At 42.6% G+C, this 18,353-nt stretch overlaps 3 protein-coding genes across 4 annotated transcripts; 1 reads left to right on the plus strand and 2 right to left on the minus strand.

Moving 5' to 3' along the window:
• Positions 1-25: 25 nt before the first annotated feature.
• Positions 26-4,775, minus strand: yju2b (YJU2 splicing factor homolog B). Of its 2 annotated transcripts, none has more exons than XM_076729670.1 (10): positions 4,722-4,775; positions 3,960-4,003; positions 3,805-3,858; positions 3,626-3,708; positions 3,241-3,296; positions 3,080-3,140; positions 2,758-2,900; positions 2,280-2,452; positions 1,884-2,022; positions 26-1,655 (listed from the first exon to the last, which is right to left on the minus strand). In XM_076729670.1, exons 2-10 carry the CDS (start codon positions 3,960-3,962, stop codon positions 1,144-1,146), a joined length of 1,224 nt encoding a protein of 407 aa, XP_076585785.1. In that variant the 5' UTR covers positions 3,963-4,003; positions 4,722-4,775; the 3' UTR covers positions 26-1,143. The 2 variants fall into 2 exon arrangements, with proteins under 2 accessions (XP_076585785.1, XP_076585786.1); XM_076729671.1 differs by having other exon boundaries at positions 3,960-4,000; positions 4,722-4,740.
• Positions 4,776-4,841: 66 nt separating this feature from the next.
• On the plus strand, positions 4,842-6,428 carry LOC143319619 (transcription factor IIIA-like). Its single transcript, XM_076728721.1, has one exon. The coding sequence runs from the start codon at positions 4,900-4,902 to the stop codon at positions 5,977-5,979; it is 1,080 nt and encodes a 359-aa protein (XP_076584836.1). The 5' UTR covers positions 4,842-4,899; the 3' UTR covers positions 5,980-6,428.
• Positions 6,429-14,298: 7,870 nt separating this feature from the next.
• wdr83 (WD repeat domain containing 83) lies at positions 14,299-18,287 on the minus strand. The gene is made up of 10 exons (XM_076728626.1): positions 18,126-18,287; positions 17,706-17,816; positions 17,446-17,566; positions 17,205-17,310; positions 17,035-17,083; positions 16,664-16,790; positions 16,444-16,511; positions 16,110-16,218; positions 15,868-15,982; positions 14,299-14,828 (listed from the first exon to the last, which is right to left on the minus strand). Exons 2-10 carry the CDS (start codon positions 17,806-17,808, stop codon positions 14,676-14,678), a joined length of 951 nt encoding a protein of 316 aa, XP_076584741.1. The 5' UTR covers positions 17,809-17,816; positions 18,126-18,287; the 3' UTR covers positions 14,299-14,675.
• Between the last annotated feature and the right edge of the window lie 66 nt (positions 18,288-18,353).

The following is an 18,353-nucleotide window of genomic DNA, read 5'->3' on the forward strand; positions in this document are numbered from 1 at the left end:
CACAAACACACTGCAGGTTGACTAATTCATAACCACAACAATTTATTTAGAATACACTGACATTACATTCAGCACTAATGGGTTTGCATCCTTTGAAGTGAGACATCATTTAAGTCAAGCATGAATTTTGGCAGAGAACAGCGTCCACTAGAGGGCAGTACCACGGCTACACAATGAACCAATGATTCTTTATCCTCATGACAAAATCTCATTACAGACCATTTCGGCGGTTACATAGATTATCCAGCAACTGATATCTGATGAGCTGTCACATTGAGTCCATCTAAAGTGTAAAGTGTGCTCAAAGCTTTGATGCTGAAACCTTCGTCATCCACACAGGTCTTTTCATTTGTTGTGCATGATTAGACCTCATCATTGCACTTCCCAACTGCAACCTGAGCAGAGGTCTAATCAAGAACAAGAACCGAAAGCGCCTGCGTGTGTAAACAGGCCGTTAACACAAAAGAAGAAACGATCACAACAGAGCCAGGTCTTGTTCAGACTGCCAGAACAAATCCGTTTTGACACATATGCACATTGATTTTAAGTCTGGACATCAAAAAACACATTCGCATTAGATTTCTCCAGATGTGTCTCAATCCAGACACTGTGGCCCCTCAAACTGGATTTCTTTGTGAGGAAGCCTTTTCTACCATGTGGTTGACGTTGTGGCTGAGTATTGAAAGTAGGCTGGCAGCTTTGCTCTTTAATCCTGCGTCTCAGTCACAAACTTGACGTTCACCACTGAGTGATGAAGACTGTTACAGCAATATATAAAGTTTAGGCAACAAACTCAACAACAGTCTAACAGTACTTTGCATTTAATTTTAAAGGTGCCTGTCAGTTTTGCCATCTGATCACACATATGTGGGAATCTTAATATCTAAATACCATCAAATAGCATTTTAAGATAGGTCTGCGGTGTTTGAACGTTTTTCTTTCACACGTCTTGTTGTAGAAAGCAGAATATTTCCATTGTGTCCACGAAGCAGATGGGTTAACCACCACTGTTTGTAAAGCAGTACAGGTTACAGCGGAGGCTTGCCACTGTGACAAGCTTCTCACGTTCGTGTTCCACTCTCACAAAATGACACACTGACATTTCTAGTGACCTCCACTGCCTGAAGACAGAATCATTCAGGCTCATTGTCCAGGATCTGAATCTGAGTCACTGTAGTCCGCCACGAGGGACGTGACTGCTCCTGAACTTCTGTCCTGCTCCTTCTGCTTCCCAAAGTCCTTTGCCTTTATCAGTCCTTCATCTGCTTCCTCTGTGGTTTTGACATGTGTCTCCCTGTAGTCACAGCCATTTGTCTCTGTTGCCTCCTGACTTGCTTGTGTTGGCAATATACTTTGAGCTTCCTCTCTCTGAGTGACCTTTGAAATCTCTTCGTCTCGTGTGTTGATTTGGGGGTGTGACTGTCTGTGAGTGACTGTGGCGCAGGGTTCAGTTTTGATTCCAGGTCCTCCTGTGCGTTTGCGGATCAGGGGGCTGTGCGAGGAGCCCAGGGCTTTGGCCACTGCAGCTTCTTTCCCCTGCAGACCAAGCTTATGGAGCAGACTTCCTGCAGCACCTCCGGGTGTGCCTGAGGGGGCGCTGAACCACGAACGAGAGGAGATCTCTTTCCGTTTGCTGTGCTGCTTGTCGTCGTAGGCTGATTGGAGAGGGGAGTAATGAGGAGTCGTAGCAAAATTAGAATTCAGACCCAGCTCTGTTTAAATGCATGTATAGTAAAGAATACCTAAGTGTTAAGACATTGTTCACTTTGCAAAGGAGAATATTTTCCTTTCAAATGTGTTTTTGTTAGTCCCTTAAAGGGGGTGACGGTGCATAGATCTTGACAAGTGTGTGTGTGAGTTTAGAGCCTGTGTGTGATACTTACAGTCTGGTGCCTGGTAGGTGAGCAGTGCTGCCAGTTTCTTGTCCTCCTCCTTCTCTGGCAGCAACGGGATGGACAGGTTGGTCCTCATCCTCACCGCGTTGTCCTTCTCCTCCTGCTCAGCCAGAACTTTCTTCTCTGTCTGTACCACCAATTAAAGCAGAGCCGTCAGTTCATACAATACAATCTCAAAATATGTCAACATTTCAAAAGTAATCTGAACCTGGCACGACTCCCTCGTGTACTGCTGGGAGTAATTTTGCACAAGTCTCACTTCAAATTTTATCAATGCAATGTGGAGAAAAATTCAAAAAAAAAAACAGCGACACTATACACATAAATAATGATAAACATCATCTTGGGCAGCATCAAAACAGCAGTTAGCGGTCACCATCTTACCCTGAACTTCCTGCGGAGGGTGCTATTGAGCTGAAAGTCATCCTTCCAGCCAGACTGGTGGTCCTGGATCTCCGACAGAGAAGGCAGGGCCTTCTTAAGCTTCTCCTTGTCTTTCCCACCGTGGTCAAGTTTGAACATGGCATCCGTCTCAAGTTTCTCCTTCTCTGTTCGCTCTGTACAGAGAGATGGAGGACAGAGTCGATTAGAGACAGAAAAGAAGGATGCAAAAGAAAAATCATGCAGCAAAAAAACAGAAGCAGGACTGTCTAAACTATCAACGCTGCACAGAAAGGCCTCAAGACATCTTCAGTTTCAGAAGGGTTGTGCACTTCACACACTGCAACGAATCAAAAATAACAAACTTGTTGTGTCGTTGTCATGGCGCTGATTTCCTGCCTAAATGATACCATAAAGAAACATGGTGCTGAACTGAGCAGACCATTTATCTTTTCATTGATAACAAACATGAATTCTTTACCTGTGGTGAGGATCTGCTCATTTTCAGCCATGTCCCAGCGCTCCTCCTTCCTGCTAGCCCCGCTTACTATTACATAGTCACATGTTGCCGGATCTGTCTGCATCTCGATGTAGTTGACACATAGATGGCACTTCATCCTAAACCTGGTTGAAGAGACAAAAAAAAAGATTTAATTATCTTAAATTTTAACTGACATTTTAAGTCACCTTATCTCAGAAGTTGATGATGATTCTGTGTTCCTGAAGAAGACACTGTAAACTGCACCACACAGCTTAGAATGTGAAGTTCACGTCTGTGGTCAACATTGTCTGTTTGTGTTTACCTGTAGATTGGCGTGGTGTAGTAGTTCCCCACTTTCTTCTTCTCAGCATTGTAACGGACCCCTGTACAAGCAGAACATCAGTGTCATGAAAATTAAGAGACAGTGTATGAAACAATGAGACTGAAGATGACTAGATGGGTCATGTGTTTCTTCTGACTTACCCATGCCAATGTGATTTTTGCAGCCATCACACCAGATGTTGTAGGGCATCTCAAACCTTGATGGACAAAAACAGTCATTCACTCAGGCTGGGTGTCAATGAGAAACACCTGTTCTTACCATTACTTCCTGTTTAGATCAAGCATTTTATGTTTTATAATAATAATTTTACATGTGCTCATGTTTTTGAGATGTGACAGTCACATTACATACACTATAGCATTTGTACTTATCATTTGCTTGTACATTTTTTTTCTGTTTTTCAGACAGAACAAATTAATTTAACATATCTGATAGCCTGTCAGCATCTGGATTGTAAATGACCACTTAACATTTACAATCTCTAGCAAACATCAGTACATAATTTCTATATATGGGTGAACCAACCTGATAATGAGGATGCCCTGGGACAGTTTCCTGGCCCTCTCGCGCAGAGCGTGAGTTTTATGGTAGCCATTGAGGGATCCATGCTAAAGACAAAGAACGATGGAAATGTAAGTCAGTATCTATACACAAACAGTGAACTAAAAAGACTGAGTCACGCTGGTCTATGTGATCATACACACCTTAGCCGGATCAAAATCTGGAGGGTAGTATTTGTTTGTTCCTTTTCTTTCACCCTGTCAAGAAAACAGTACAAATTGATTATTTAAACATACTATGTCCCTGTGATTATCTACATCTTGACAGATACACGTAAATTATGCACATTGTGGCTTACCATTGTGACGACTGGATCTCCACACCAGCAGTTTAATCAAGCTTCTTCAAAAGATTAAACAAAAAGAATTAGTTCACATGTAAAGCGACTGTAAAACTTTTTTTTTTTTTTTTTTTTTTATTTTATCTTATTTTATTATCTTTTCTTTTTCACACGGGGGTTGCAATGCAAATTTCATTGACATGGCCATGCTCAATGACAATAAAAGCAATCTTGAATCTTGAATCTTGAAACTTGCCAGTTAATTAGGTACACCTAGCCAAAAACCTAGCTGGGGTGCTACTGCGATATATTGTGTAATACTGACATACTAACCCAATTTTTATCAATGAGGATAGAGTTATACAGGATACAGTTACTTCAACATCTGGTATTAAAGTTAGCATATGGTAAGGTTATGTCGAATACAGTACGAACAAACAATTTTAGCTGGAAAGCTAACAAACACTCTCTACTTTCTGATACACGAGTTAGGTCACTTATATGTTGACCGTAAACGTTGACTTTGTTTTACAAGGTGAATGAAACGTTTAACTGGCAGATTTACATAGATTTTAGTGTGATGTTCCATCAATGTTTGGGAACACATCGGAGCTAAAGTAAGCTAGCATTAGCTATTAGCTAGTTACTTTACCAGCTTCGTGTTTTATCCTCCGCTTCGTGCAAATATGACCAACTTGTAGCTAAATGACAACCGTTTGTATTTTAATTTTAATCCTGCTGTCATGCTTACTGTTGAGTATAAACTTAAAAGACACTTACTGCGTTTGTAGCTGCAGAAACTGCCACCTACCAAACATCAGAGGGCTGATGGGTAAAGAGGATTCGGAAGTGGCGTCACTTTGCGGAGGATTGTGGGAAATACCGGTGTCACCGTGGAAAACGTGCTCAGAGCAGAGCGAAGTATTTTCTCTGTACTTTAGCTGTCAATGTTGCCGAAATGGAAACTAAAACGGAACCGCTTAAATGTTACATTTGCTCGTTTCCCGACTGCCCGGCGGCTTATAACAAGCAGTGGAAACTGGACGCTCACCTGTGTAAACACACGGGACAGAAGCCGTTCGCATGTGAGCGCGACGGCTGCGGCAAGTCGTTCTGTAGCTCCTACCACCTGGCGCGCCATGATCTCAGTCACACCGGTGTGAGGCCTTTCCACTGCGCCGTGGATGGCTGCAAGGAGGCCTTCTCCACCAACTCAAACCGGGCCAGACACGTCAGCCGCGTTCACACGGGGGAGCGGAAGAAGTATGTCTGCAAATCTGAGGGCTGCGGGCTCGAGTTCAAGAAGAACAAGCAGCTCAAGTCCCACATGTGTGAGCAGCACACACAGGTGCCCCCATACCAGTGCACTTACGAAGGATGCCAAATGCGATTCACCTTCCCCAGCAAACTGAAGCGACACGAGAAGGTGCACAGAGGGTACCCCTGCAAGGAGGAGGGCTGCAGCTTCACAGGAAAGACCTGGACAGAGTACCTGAAGCACAGGAAGGAGCAGCACAGGCGCATCCTGAAGTGCGACCAGTGCAGCAAGGCGTTCAGGGACTCTTGGTTCCTGCAGCAGCATCAGCGTGTCCACTCTGACACGAGGGTGGTCTTCAGGTGCCCCAGGGACAGCTGTGACAGGTCATTCACCACGCTTTTCAACCTTGAGAGCCACATCGCCTCCTTCCACGAGGAGCTGCGGCCCTTCGCCTGCACCCACGCAGGCTGCACGAAGACCTTCGCTACGAGGCAGAGTGTCCAGCGTCACAGCGTTGTCCACGACCCGGAGAGGAAGAAGCTGAAGAGGCCTAGACCCAAAAGATCTCTGGCTTCCAGGCTCAGTGGATTCAACAAAACAAAGAAAGTGGTCTGTAAAAAGGACAGGCAGCCTGAATCGCTCAGAGAGTCTGAGGAGAACACTCAACCACCTGGTCCTGTTGAGTTGGTGTCCCTTCTGCAAGACACATCCTTGCTGTGCAGCTCTGCTGTTGACACACATGAACTTGTTAATGCCCTGACTACACCTCTGACAGTGTAGAGTGAAGTGAAGGAACTTACACCAGCAGTATGAGGACAGCAGGCACTTGATGGTGTATTATCATTTCCGAGTTGGTTATTGGAGGTTTTGTTGTTAAATTTAGTCCACTATTAACTTGCAATATTATTCAATAATTGTTTGGTTGTTTTAGGCTGGAACCTAAAGTACTAAACTGCCAGCTGAGTCGATTTATTTTGCTGTCTTCCTGGAAATTGAATCATGACCGAAGACGTCGGCACAGAACCAAATCCTGCTCTTCTGTCCATCTGGGTGTCATCAGCTGCACTTTTTCTCTGCCTTCCAATAATTTGTCGGACGTTTTTTGTTTCTGGAGCCATTAAATCCTCTGTATTTGTGATATTTTGTATTTGAGAAAATATATATTTTGTCCTTATTGTAATAAGAAAAAATGTTTTTGTAAAGTGGCAGAAAATTAAAGCCTGTGGATGAACGTGTTCGTGTCTGAAAAGCGTTTGTTGCTCTTTTAAATCAGTTCGGCCTCATGTGAGATCCTGTCCGAGCCTGATGGAAAGATTTCAGCTGTATGTCTGTTTCTATCTTATAAACTGTACTTGGAACTGTGTGTAACATCGAGTGCAGTGTAAAACCAGACTCACTCCTGTGTGCACGTACTTTGCACACAAAGCTGATTCAGATGCTGAACAATGAACAGTCTCAACAAAGGTGATTAGAAATGACAGACGAATCCACTGCAATCAAAACTCTCTTGAATATTTGTCAACAAATGCGTTGTATTAGTGGCGATACAATATCCGTCTATACATTTTGGCGCCACTGTACAGTGAACGCTGCTTGAATTCCTGTTCTCTGCTGCGGTGGTTTGTCATTTTTACAGTTTATCTGTTGCTGAATTTCTCTGCATTTAATTCTGGTTGTTTGCGTCCGCTGAGTCTTTATAATGGCAGCTGTAACCGACCTTCAAGTGTGTATCGTGTGTGTTTTCAGCATGATTTCTCTGAACCCCGAACTGTACTGAATATATTACATATCACTCTAACAGCACAGTTACAGCATGTGGCCATAAGTATGTGGACAGCCCTGTTTGGGCTGGACCCTTTAGTTCCACTTAATGGAAATCTTTATGTGCACAGTTATATTTCAGATAATAGCCTGTTTCCAACTTTGTGTCAACAGTCTGAGTAAGCCCCCCGTTTCAACAGCACAAAGCCAGGACAAGAAAGACGTGATTTCCCAGTTTGGTGTTGAAGAACGTGACATCAACCCTATCCATCACCTTTGCAATGAACTGGAACGGCAATTACATATTCAGCGATCACACATGGGTGAAATGTTCAGGTGTCCACACACCGTGCGTGCGTGCTTGCGTGTGTGTGTGTTGTCAGTGAAATAACCTGCTGCACAGATCGGCTGGAATGAAAACCTGCAGATTCTTGTGCCCTGATGACACACAATGATTAACAGCATAAACAGGAGCAGCTCCATGCAGGTTTGAGATTCCGAAGCTAAATCCTCACTGAATATTTCCCTTTACAGGAAGGCTGCTCCCCACATTCCTGCCCCGCTCAGCTCAGACGAGCCCTATATGGACCGACTGTCTGACCAGCTCACCCAGGAATGCACAGCAGACCTCGTCCAATTAGAAATCATACAGTGTGAATCTTAACGTGTGGTGTCCTGAAGTCGTTTCCTCTTTTCAAACCTTCCTACATGGCTGTTGGAGTGATAAAAGCTGAATTCATCATGCGGAACAAATGCTCAGATTCGTCTTGATGAGGCTGCTGCAGAGACTTTGACGGCTTACAGTAACACTGCAATCAGAAACACGGTTGAGTCACTCTGTTCTTAGCTGTCACATTTGGGTTAAAAGGCATCTTTTGGGTTGAGATTTTGCTACAAATCAGACACAAATGTTTCTTTTGTTCCCCAGTGTTCTTTCATAAACTTTAATTGGTGTCATTTATTTGAATAGAACGGTTTTCGCTTGCAGGTCCAGCTTATTTTTAACCTTTAAATCTCACAGTTTTTCTATTCTTTGACCTCCTCGTGTATGCATATATGTTCTGTTCTATTTTTACCTCTCCATATCAGTTTTGGCATCAGCTCAGGCTACATTTAGCCCAGTCTGGACTCATGCCTGAGCGCCTGCAGTCTGGCTGCATGTGAACAGCCTGTGGCCATTATCTTCAAATCTCAGTACATCAACTTTTTTATGGAGCTGAGAAGTAAATTCTGGCTGGTAAAATTCCCTCAGAATTAAGAAGAATACTCTGTGTATAAGATAAAACCCATAGCGGAGCATGGGACCACCATAATTCATTTTTATTTCAATTGTCAAGATTATCATGTGTCCTATAAATCCTCTGAAGTAGAGGATTTTTTTTTCTGATTGAAGAGATAGACAAACAGGAAGCAGTACATCATAACAAAAGTATTTTGACATATGATTGCTTCATGACTCAACAAAATAAATGTGCTGAAGGTGCAGGAATGTGCCAGAGGAGACTGGGAGGAGTGATTCTCTCCGTAAAGATCTATGATGCCTTGAGAAGGATTTAAAAGTAGACTGGAAACCAGACGATTGTGACATTTATATAGGGAGCCGAGAGCAGCCAGGAGATTAAAAATGCTGCAATGTCACTGTGGAGAAAGCTGGGCCATCTGCGAGAAAGTGGGCTGAAATAAATATATAACAAAATAAATAAATAAAGGGACATCTTGACCTGCATCAACTTAACCGCAGTGAAGGTGAAAGTTTGCGTTGTATGTAAAGAAATACTGGAAATCATACTGTATATTTTTCTAAACTAAAATTGAAAAATGTTATCCAGTGTTGCAATATCACTTTTATAAGATTGATACATAGATAGATGAAGCTCTTTATTGATCCCTTAAGGGAAATTGCAGTGTTGCACCAGCAAATCACATATCACCAAACAAACATAGCTTACGCGAAGCTGACACAAGGCAGGTAACAAATACACTATTTTAGAATATTTACACATGTGCATGAAAACTTGAAAAAAGTTGAAAAATGGCTAACAATAATAATGATAAGAATATTTATTTGTAAAGCACTTTTCACACAAGAATTGCAACTCAAAGTGCTTTACAGAGAAATCACATGCACCAAGTGCTTCACATAAACAAAACATTCATCATAGAAGAAGACATCGACATACGTACGTGTTCAAAATGATGTCGTAGTTTAGCGTGTGACATGCTAATATTAGCACTGAGGTACAATTGTGGCTTATGAGAATGTCATGAGTGTTGCAGGCATTTGCTGATAAACCAAAGCACTGCACAAACATGGCATGATGATCCACCTGATGATTGTTGAGACATTTCACTCAAAACCATAAATGTCCACCTCATGGTGGCATTAGAGGAAAAGTCAGGGCCACCAAAATTATTATCATGCATTGTCTGATAACCATGAATATCTTCATCAAGTCTGTTAAGTCATGTCTGTTAAGATATTTTGCAGGATTTACGTAAAATTTTGGACCTGCTGGTGGTTCTGGAGGAAAGGTCGGTATGATTCATGCTTTGGGGACCATGAATATCTTAACAAAACTTCCATACAAGCCACTGAATAGTTGCTGAGATATTTCAGTCTGGACTAACTGACTGAGCTCTGACTTAGCAATGCTGCTAATCTCCCGTTTGGTTTTAAATGTATGATACCAATTTTGGCATGAAGGAAAGGTGACACATTCACAAACGATGCTTTCAGATCTGGCCAGGTTTACCACTGTATAAAAAATGTTTTCTGTACTGTTTCTCTTTTTTTACTGACATGGGTGCCACGTTCTTTCCATTCCTCTCTTCTGACAACCCAGGATTCCAGACTGATTCTTTAGGCCGTAATCCAAAGGGATTGCTCTATCTCCACTGTATTTCTCCCACCACCTCCTCTGCTTTCCTTCTGTCTTTTCATCTCTCGCTTGGCCTTCATCCTCCTGTCTCTTTGAGAGGTGGAAGGAATGTGTCAGACCCTTTGCCCTTTCGGGTTCTTGTTTTCTGTACAAATTACCAGGAAATGCATGCTCTCCGTGAGAATAATTTTGATTGCTTGTGGACAGCTGGGTTAAGCAGAGGTCTCATTGTTTTTGACTTGTGCAGGTTGATAAAGGTCCTTACTTACATTTACTTTATCACCTATGCTGTGCTATATCTGCAGAAATGAGGAGGGTTCCTTTATAGCACCTGGGTGCTGTAAGCTTCGATGACTCTCTGGAGGTTGCATGTTCACCCCTTGCGAGTCTGGGTTTATGGGGGAAGAAACCGGAGCCTGTCATCAGTCCTGTTGGTGCCCTTGACCGAGTCACTGGCTTAGAGCTGGTGTTGGTCCATGGGCACTGCGTAGTGGCTCCTCAGGGAAAGGTCAAAATACAGAGTTGTGGCATCAACAGTAATGTCTGCATGAAGGCGAAGAAGCGATGATGTTTTCTTATTTTCATCCTTGTGTTTGCATGGATATGATGGACAAGAGAACTGGAATTTCTTAATTGCCACAGGTGTTAGCTGTCTTCTTGGGATGGATTGATAGAGAACAAATCCAAGGACTTATAATTATTAGTGAATGTTTAACAGGTGGTTCAAAGACAGAAAATATGTACGGTGTCTTAAAGGGATAAAAGAAAGGAGGATAATATACAGTGTAAGTATATACAAAAAATGGGGTAAAATTGGGGTAAAATTGCTCCAGTTAGAGTCAGACATATTGAGCGAACTGAGGAAGAGCTCCCTTAAAAATACATATTCATTTTTCATTTTAATGTTTAATTTAGTGCCGTCTCAAAAGCCTGATCCCTGAAAGAATTACTGAAATTCCTGGCAGTAAATATCATGCACCATTATTAGTTCAAGATTTAGAGATGATTCCTTTGTAATTCATATCAACAGAGCTTTTTACATGAGAAATGGGCCTGTTTAAACATAATAAATAAACTTAAAATCTCATTGGACACACTCCTCATGTCTAAATATAACTAAGTGTAGCCAGGAGTCAGGCATGAATAAAATGCGGTGGAGCTGATGCTCTTAGTTTTGATTTCTCTGTTAATTACCTGCATTGAGGTTGTATATTTCATAATGTACGTATTACTGACTCCTTTTCACTCAGCTGTTCTCTAATTAATTAGCTTTTATTCTTTTGTTAACATGCGTTCACAAAGTAGTGAACCTCGCTCCATCCTCGCCTGTGAACGACTGAGCTTTTCCACGATGCCCCTTTCATACCCAATCATGATACTCTCACCTGTTAGCAATGAACCTGTTCCAAACAGGTGTTTTTGGAGCATTCCACAACTTTCCCAGTCTTGAGCTGCTCCTGTCCCAACTAGTTTGAAACATGTTGCTGCATCAAATTCAGAATAAGCAGATATTTACAAAAATCAATGAAGCTGATGAGCTAAAACGTGTCTTTCTACTGTTTTCAATGGAGTATATGTCAAAAAAGATTAGCAAGCTACCATATTCTGTTTAGTTTTTAAACATTTTTGGAATCAGGGTTGTATCACCTTCTGTGCAGTTACACACACACACACACACACACGCACACATATATACATACATACATACTTCGCTCATCACATCTGCCCAACGTTTAGCAACTCACGCATTAATTCAGGTTCAGTTCATATTTTCAGTGACACCGGTTGATAAATAAGGTGCCCTGGGGTGTTTGACCTGCACCTGGATGGCAGGAGGAGGGTCCAAATATGCACTCTCTTGCAAACTCCAGATTCCATTCACTGCCTGTTTGGGCCCTATAACCGTTGCATAATGCACATTCTACATAATCTACATGTCAGCCACACATTGCTGATGAAATCCCTCAATTTATGGACCAGCTCAAGACGAGTCACCCATTGTGGAATGTCTGCTGAAACGGGCCCCGTTGTGTTCTAATTATAACCTGACTTGGTGTTTAACCTCTTAAAGTTTTCTTTTTTGGCTTCCCCGTATGGATCCTTAGACGTAATGTTTACGAAAAGAAAAGTGACAAACGCAGAATACGAAAGGGGCCTATTTTGAGACATGACTCATCCTGCCTTTTTTAACCTTTCACCTTTCCTTTACATTTCTTACATTCACGTATTTGATTCTGTCGTTGACTTTATCCCTTGGCTGTCTGCTTTCCTGCCTTTCCACTTCCGTGTCTGTCCAGCTACCGACCTAATGACTCATTTACTACACATACTTCTCAGCATCATCATTGTGGCATCATTGTCCAATCTTTAGTTTGTAAGAAACCCCAAAACCTCTGGGAATCCATTTTGCCAGGGGCCAACATCCTCTGGAAAAACATCTGGGGAAAACTCAACAATAAGACAGTGATTTACACCAATTAGATAATCCCAACAGGACAAATTCTGGGTCAAGCGCCCGCCTGCCCTCCTACGCTCCCTGTCAGGCTCAGGTGAGTGGGATCGTCTGCTGGCAAGTAACGGGTTAGTGTCTGTCTCCCCCCTACACCTCCTCACCTCACCCCTTCGCCCCCCTTCATCTCCAAGGGCTATATATTGGAGGTTGTGACTCGTCTGCATCTTAAGCATCACTCGCACCCGCAGACACTCGCAGACATACAAACACACACGCGTCGGCTGAGACGAAGAGCAGACTGTAGCCATGAGGTTCCTGTTGAAGCTGGTCGTGATTCTGTTTTGCGTCCAGAGAGGAGAGAGCCATTTGCTGAGATCATTGATTGGTAAGTGCTGGCTGAAGGGAAGGTCGTGACCTATGACCTTTTGGTTAAAATCTCATTTTTGCCTGCTTTGAGAATAATGCGTTAAATTTTTTATCTAGACATGGATATGTATGACTTTAAAGTTAGGTTTTCTGCAATAAGCGGTGTCTGAATGTGGATTGTGGTAAATCTTGAAATATGCTGTTTTAGTAAGCCTTTCTGTCTTTCCCAGGCCAGAAACAAGACACAGCATCTCCACACACGTCACCAAATGATGACAAGAGAAACAGAGATCCAGCTGCAGAAGATGGCCCAGCAGAAGCTTCTGGGTTCGGGCCATCATCCAATCCAATCATCCCAATCCCAGTCCGGTCCCGTCGCTCTCCTCTAGACTCCCAGTGTGGCCTGCGCTCCATCCTGCTGCAGGTCCGAGACCTCGGGCTGGGCTACGACTCAGACGAAACCGTCCTCTTCAAGTACTGCAGTGGTTCGTGTCCCCACGTTCGCTCCAACCATGACCTCACCGTTACCAACCTGCTGCTAAGTGGGGTGCTCCCGCAACCAGCAACTGGGGAACTGTGGCACAACGTGCCCTGCTGCAGGCCCACCCACCACGAGGACATGGCCTTCCTCGATAACTCGCACCGCTGGCACAAGGTGGAGAAGCTGTTGGCCGCGGGCTGCAGCTGTGTGGGCTAGACGGCCGAGCGCAGACGGTTGAGGGGGGGAGGTGAGACGGTCGGGATGCATGATGGTTTATTAGGACGAGGCGATTCTGAGAGGACAAGTTTGCTGGCAGGTTCTCATGTAATGTCTGTAAATGAAGTTTCATTCCAAAATGACAGAATGAGGAAGCTGAAACCCATTCAGATGAAGTTATTTATGTCGAAATCAATGAGCACGAAATGAAGCTATTTCCCTTTTCACTTTTAGGTGAAAACCTCATGAATTCAGATTTGTTGATTTAAATGTTTTGACTTCAACTCATGATCTCATGAGCCTCAATAGGATTACATTTTTATTACTTTTAGGCATTTTTGAGCTTTAAAAAAAGCTGCTTTTCTTTGTTGAACAGTTCACATTCTGAAAGAGAGTTTTTCATCTGTCGTTAGAAATAGATATAAATACAACATAGGGAATTAGAAACGAGCTCTTCAAATGTAAGTACGTTTTTAGCATTGCATTGCTTATGTCAACTGATTCTGCCTTATTTGGAATCTTGATTATCTGACAAAACAGTCTAAAAGGGGAAAACTGAGCAGACACATGATTTCTTCATAAAACTACTTGACAACTTTTGTAAATAAGCTGACATGTATTTATTGAAAAACTTCAGTAAATAACAGAACAGATCATGTGTACGAAGCTGCATAGATGCACCTTGTGGTTTGACAAACGCAGCTGAGTGAAGTTCACAATTCAGACTTTCATTCGTCAACAGTCCAGCTACAGTCTCAAAAAATGTATTTATGTAAAATAAGTTATTTATTTATTTGTTGCCATTCTTTTGTCATGCTGACTAACTTATTTTGTAATGTGCCTGTCTCTACGTTTGTGTGTACAGTTCCTATTAAAGATAAACTTGTACAGAAATAAACAGTGTTGCTGGGAGTATCATTAGTGTAAACTTACACAATGTGCTGTAATTTATACAAGAAAATGTTTATTCAAATTTTTTTTTCTTTTTTCTTTTTTTTTTTTTTACAAAGACATGTTATGCACACATACAAAAATCCAGCTCTGAGACCATTTAATGAACTCTTACGATTCACATTCAGACATATAGACATAAACACAAACTGATAATCCAACAAGTTAGCTGTAGATGAATGGCTGCTGTGTATCTGTGCAGCTCAGCTCTGATTATTTAGTGCTGATTATTCCTTTCCCAAACCGTGAACGACGCTGTGTTAACATACCAAAAAACTAAATGTGGCAGTAAGATGTTGTCATGCCACCATAAAGTTTATCAGGTTTTAAAGTTAGACAAATGAGTGGACTTTGACGGCTTTCACCACCTCTATGTGGTCATGGCGTCCTCCGTCTCCTCTGGCTCCGCCCCCCACACCTGGACCCGCCCCTCCATGGCTGTGAGGAGGCAGGTCTCTGTGGGGTGAAAGGACAGCGACTGGACAACAGCTTTCCCCACTGGCAGTTTCAAGGACAAAGATCCCTGGAGGTCAGAAAAGATCACACTGTATTTATATGCTTTCAGAACACTTCTAGAGTTATTTCTGACATGAGGTTACTCTGTATTTCTCTGAAACTTGGTGGACAAATTTCCGATTTTGGAGGATTTAGTGGTTTTAAGACATAATTATCTGCTGTTCGTGTGCTGGTGGGATGAAACCTAACAGGTTACAGGCTGCTGATCTGCATGACAGAGAGCTGTTTAACATCAGTGGAAGTTTGCATTGAGTGCATTCGACTGTCTCCTTCTTTGTGCGTTTGTCCGCTTGCAAGCTTATGATCCGGCACCAGGGGCCATACTCACAAACATTCTGAGAGCAACTCTGAGCAAGGAAGGGACAGAAACGTTTACCTTAGAGGGGAGGTGTGGCTGACCCTGTTGCTACATATGACAGATTCCTTTAAAAGGTGTCATTGGTTGATCAAAACAAACGTCAGACAGCCAAATCGATAGACCTAATCACAGAATTTAATCTCTATTAAGACATGGTGTAATTATGAATTCAACTTTATGTAATGAACATCTAAAGCCGTAATCCAAAGGGACTGCTCTGTCTCCACTGTGTTTCTCCACCACATCATCCACGTCTTCACCGTCATACAGGCATGTACATATAAATTGAAAGCCATACTTACACTCACTTATACTTACAATACAAAGGTAGCCCACAGAATGTTTGAAAAATCAGACCTAGCTCCACAGTAGCCTATTCACGTGCCTCGTGTATTTACTTGTTTATATTTATTTACCGTGCTGGTAATTTTAGCACTTAATTAGTCTGATAGACCTGTTAACCAGGAGAAAACCGTTTAGCTCTCATCAATTTCCATGATTGCTCTCCCTGTGTGAGCTAACCCGTTAGCATTTCATTAACTCACTGTCATTCAGTTTTATATTTCTTTCTCTCTCTGCCATTTTCTTGGCTGCTTAAGAAACTCTTTAGCCTCCTAAAACCTACTCATCCTACTTATTGTGAACCCATTACGTTGCACTATGAACATGAATGTAACCAGACACTTACTTCCACCAGGTCCCAGCAGTAGACATGTCCGTCCTCTGAGCAGCTCAGGACGTGGGTATCTTTACTGGACAGGCAGCAGTCCAGCTTATAGCCCTTCATCTTGTGCCCTTTATACCTGAATGAAAGAAAGAAAGAAACAAACAAACATAAACACTACAACATCATGAGTGTAAATTAATGTGCATTTATGGATCAGCTGATTAGTGAGAATGAATGAGAGAATGAGACGGAGCAGCACTCACTCTCCCAACATTTCCCCGGTGCTCTTGTCCAGTAGCCTGACTGTTGAATCCAGGCTGGAGCTCAGAGTGCACTGACCGTCCTGACTGAAACACACACATGTGATGGGACCTGGAACACACAAACATTTACACGAGTTACAGGGTTCTGCATTTACAGTGTCAATGCTGCATTTCCATGGTCTTAAATAAAGGTTTAGAACAGCCACTACTTTGCTGTTACTACTACTGCTGCTGGTTTAACTACTGCTATTTCTACAACTGCCACTAACACTATCAGTAACAGTTATTGTTATTATTCTTTATGAATGATAAAGACATGAAAATGATTACTAACTGCTGATGAAGTCGACATGCAGCTGTCCCATTCTCAGGTCAAAGCGCCTCACTCTGCCGTCCACCGACCTAAACACAATACAAAAATTTTCACATAACATCCTCTGTCTAACTGGTAGAAAGTTAAGTAAAGGAAAGCTAGTACAGGGCATATAAGGTCTCTTTATTTGCTAACTGCTACAGTCTGAAAGAGCAGGACGTATAACAGCTGCTGTGCTGACCCAGTAAGCAGCTCGTGTTGTGCCACCTTCAGGCTGCTGACACTGTCCCGAGCCTCATCCAGAACTTGGATGGGCTCAAATCTTCTGGACCTGGTGTCCCAGCACCGAACTGTCCCATCTATGGACCCTGGAGGATGAGAAAACACACACACACACACACACACACACACACCCAGACCACAAATACTAAAGTTAATACTAAAACACTATTAGAATGAGTTAGTGAGTTTTGATGAGTTGCATACAAATTTTATACAAATACCATGAAACTTATAAATATTTCACATAACAGACACTGCGCTCTCTGCAGAAATACACAGTGTATACTGAATAACACATTGTGCATTGTAAGCATTTTAAATTCGACTCACCAGACAAGATGACAGTTGCCTCCTCATTGAACTGGACACAGTTGACTTTCTGTGAGCAGAAAATTGAAGTGACATGTCAAAAATTGAAAAAAGGAACATATAAAACAAAAGAACAAGAAAAGTGAAAGATGAAAATGAACTCCAACACATTTAGAAACAGCAGAACTGACCCCAGCGTGACCTCTGAGTTTGCGTGTGACCTGGCCTGTAGCGACGTCCCACAGGATCACCGTCTTATCAGAGCTGCAGGAGCAAAGCTGGCTGTTGTCGTAGGAACTGTTAAAACAGCCAGTGAGAAGATCTCTTCAGCGTGCAGTCACGACTTACACTCACTTATTTAGCATTTTGATCCCATATTTCTGAATCAACCTTCCTGACACGCCGTGGAGGAGGCCGAGACAATTCTCTCACCCATCAGCATCCAAAACCTCGTATCCATGGCCGCTGTATGTCTTCAGCAGGGTCCCTCGGCTCACGCTCCACAGTTTTAGGGATTTGTCACTGCCACAACTCAGCAGGTAGTTCCCATCAGCTGACCAAGCAGGTAAACATGAGACAGAAGCAGGTATAAGTTAATGACATTTCACTGATGACTCATGACTCATGCGGAGAGTTCACACTGTGGCTGCTGGAGGCTGTGTGACATGACAAATACTTTGGCTCTGGCTCACCGTTGAAGCGAACAGCCCTGACAGCTCCTTGCTGACAGTCTACAGTCCTGAGCAGGTGCTGAGGGAGCTGAGGAGCCTGAGGTCTGGGCTGGGGGAACGCCATGACATAACCTGTGAGGAAAAACACAAACATGTGAGAAGCACGAACAACTTCCCCATCGTTACAGTTAGCTGTGGCTTAAACTATGTGCTAGGCTAAGTACTATTTCTTTGCCACATGAAAATAAATGGACTCCATTAGCTTTCTAAAAGGAAGGTAATGGAGCTACGGAAGTTTATGAGATACATTTTGGTGGTTACTATCTTGAACACTAGATTATTTAGACAGAAGCGTCTTTTAACAGCAGACAGCTTTATGTAGTAGGCTAAAAGCTAACGCTAATAATGTCTTACTAACGGCAGTTTTCCCGTGTTACTTACTTAGTTAACTCACTTGAACCCTTTTACCAAAGTCCGGTTTCAGTAGAGTGCTTTGTTGATGTTACTGATGCGACAAGCATAATAATAATAAGTTTATCTCCAGTTTGCAGTCACCAAGAGTTCATTCCATTCATTTTACCCACCATGTTTGCTAGTATGCGCAATGCACCCTGGGAACACGCATTCTTGTCAAAATAAAAGTTTAAAAATCCTCCCCGCGTTTCATCT

This window comes from Chaetodon auriga, chromosome 4 (genome assembly GCF_051107435.1).
Source record: "Chaetodon auriga isolate fChaAug3 chromosome 4, fChaAug3.hap1, whole genome shotgun sequence".
Classification (NCBI taxonomy): Eukaryota; Metazoa; Chordata; class Actinopteri; order Chaetodontiformes; family Chaetodontidae; genus Chaetodon; species Chaetodon auriga.

Excerpts from the sequence above, each read along its gene's own strand:
- yju2b (XM_076729670.1), bottom strand. Across the intron at positions 3,709-3,804 it reads CAGATTTTGATCCGGCTAAG|CATGGATCCCTCAATGGCTA; the intron begins GTGTGTATGATC and ends CTTTGTCTTTAG. Across the intron at positions 2,901-3,079 it reads TACACCACGCCAATCTACAG|GTTTAGGATGAAGTGCCATC; the intron begins GTAAACACAAAC and ends CTCTTCAACCAG.
- LOC143319619 (XM_076728721.1), top strand. The coding sequence starts at position 4,900 with ATGGAAACTAAAACGGAACCGCTTAAATGTTACATTTGCTCGTTTCCC.
- wdr83 (XM_076728626.1), bottom strand. The coding sequence starts at position 17,808 with ATGGCGTTCCCCCAGCCCAGACCTCAGGCTCCTCAGCTCCCTCAGCAC. Across the intron at positions 16,791-17,034 it reads GGCAACTGTCATCTTGTCTG|GGTCCATAGATGGGACAGTT; the intron begins GTGAGTCGAATT and ends CTCATCCTCCAG. Across the intron at positions 16,219-16,443 it reads GCATGTCGACTTCATCAGCA|GTCCCATCACATGTGTGTGT; the intron begins GTTAGTAATCAT and ends TGTGTGTTCCAG.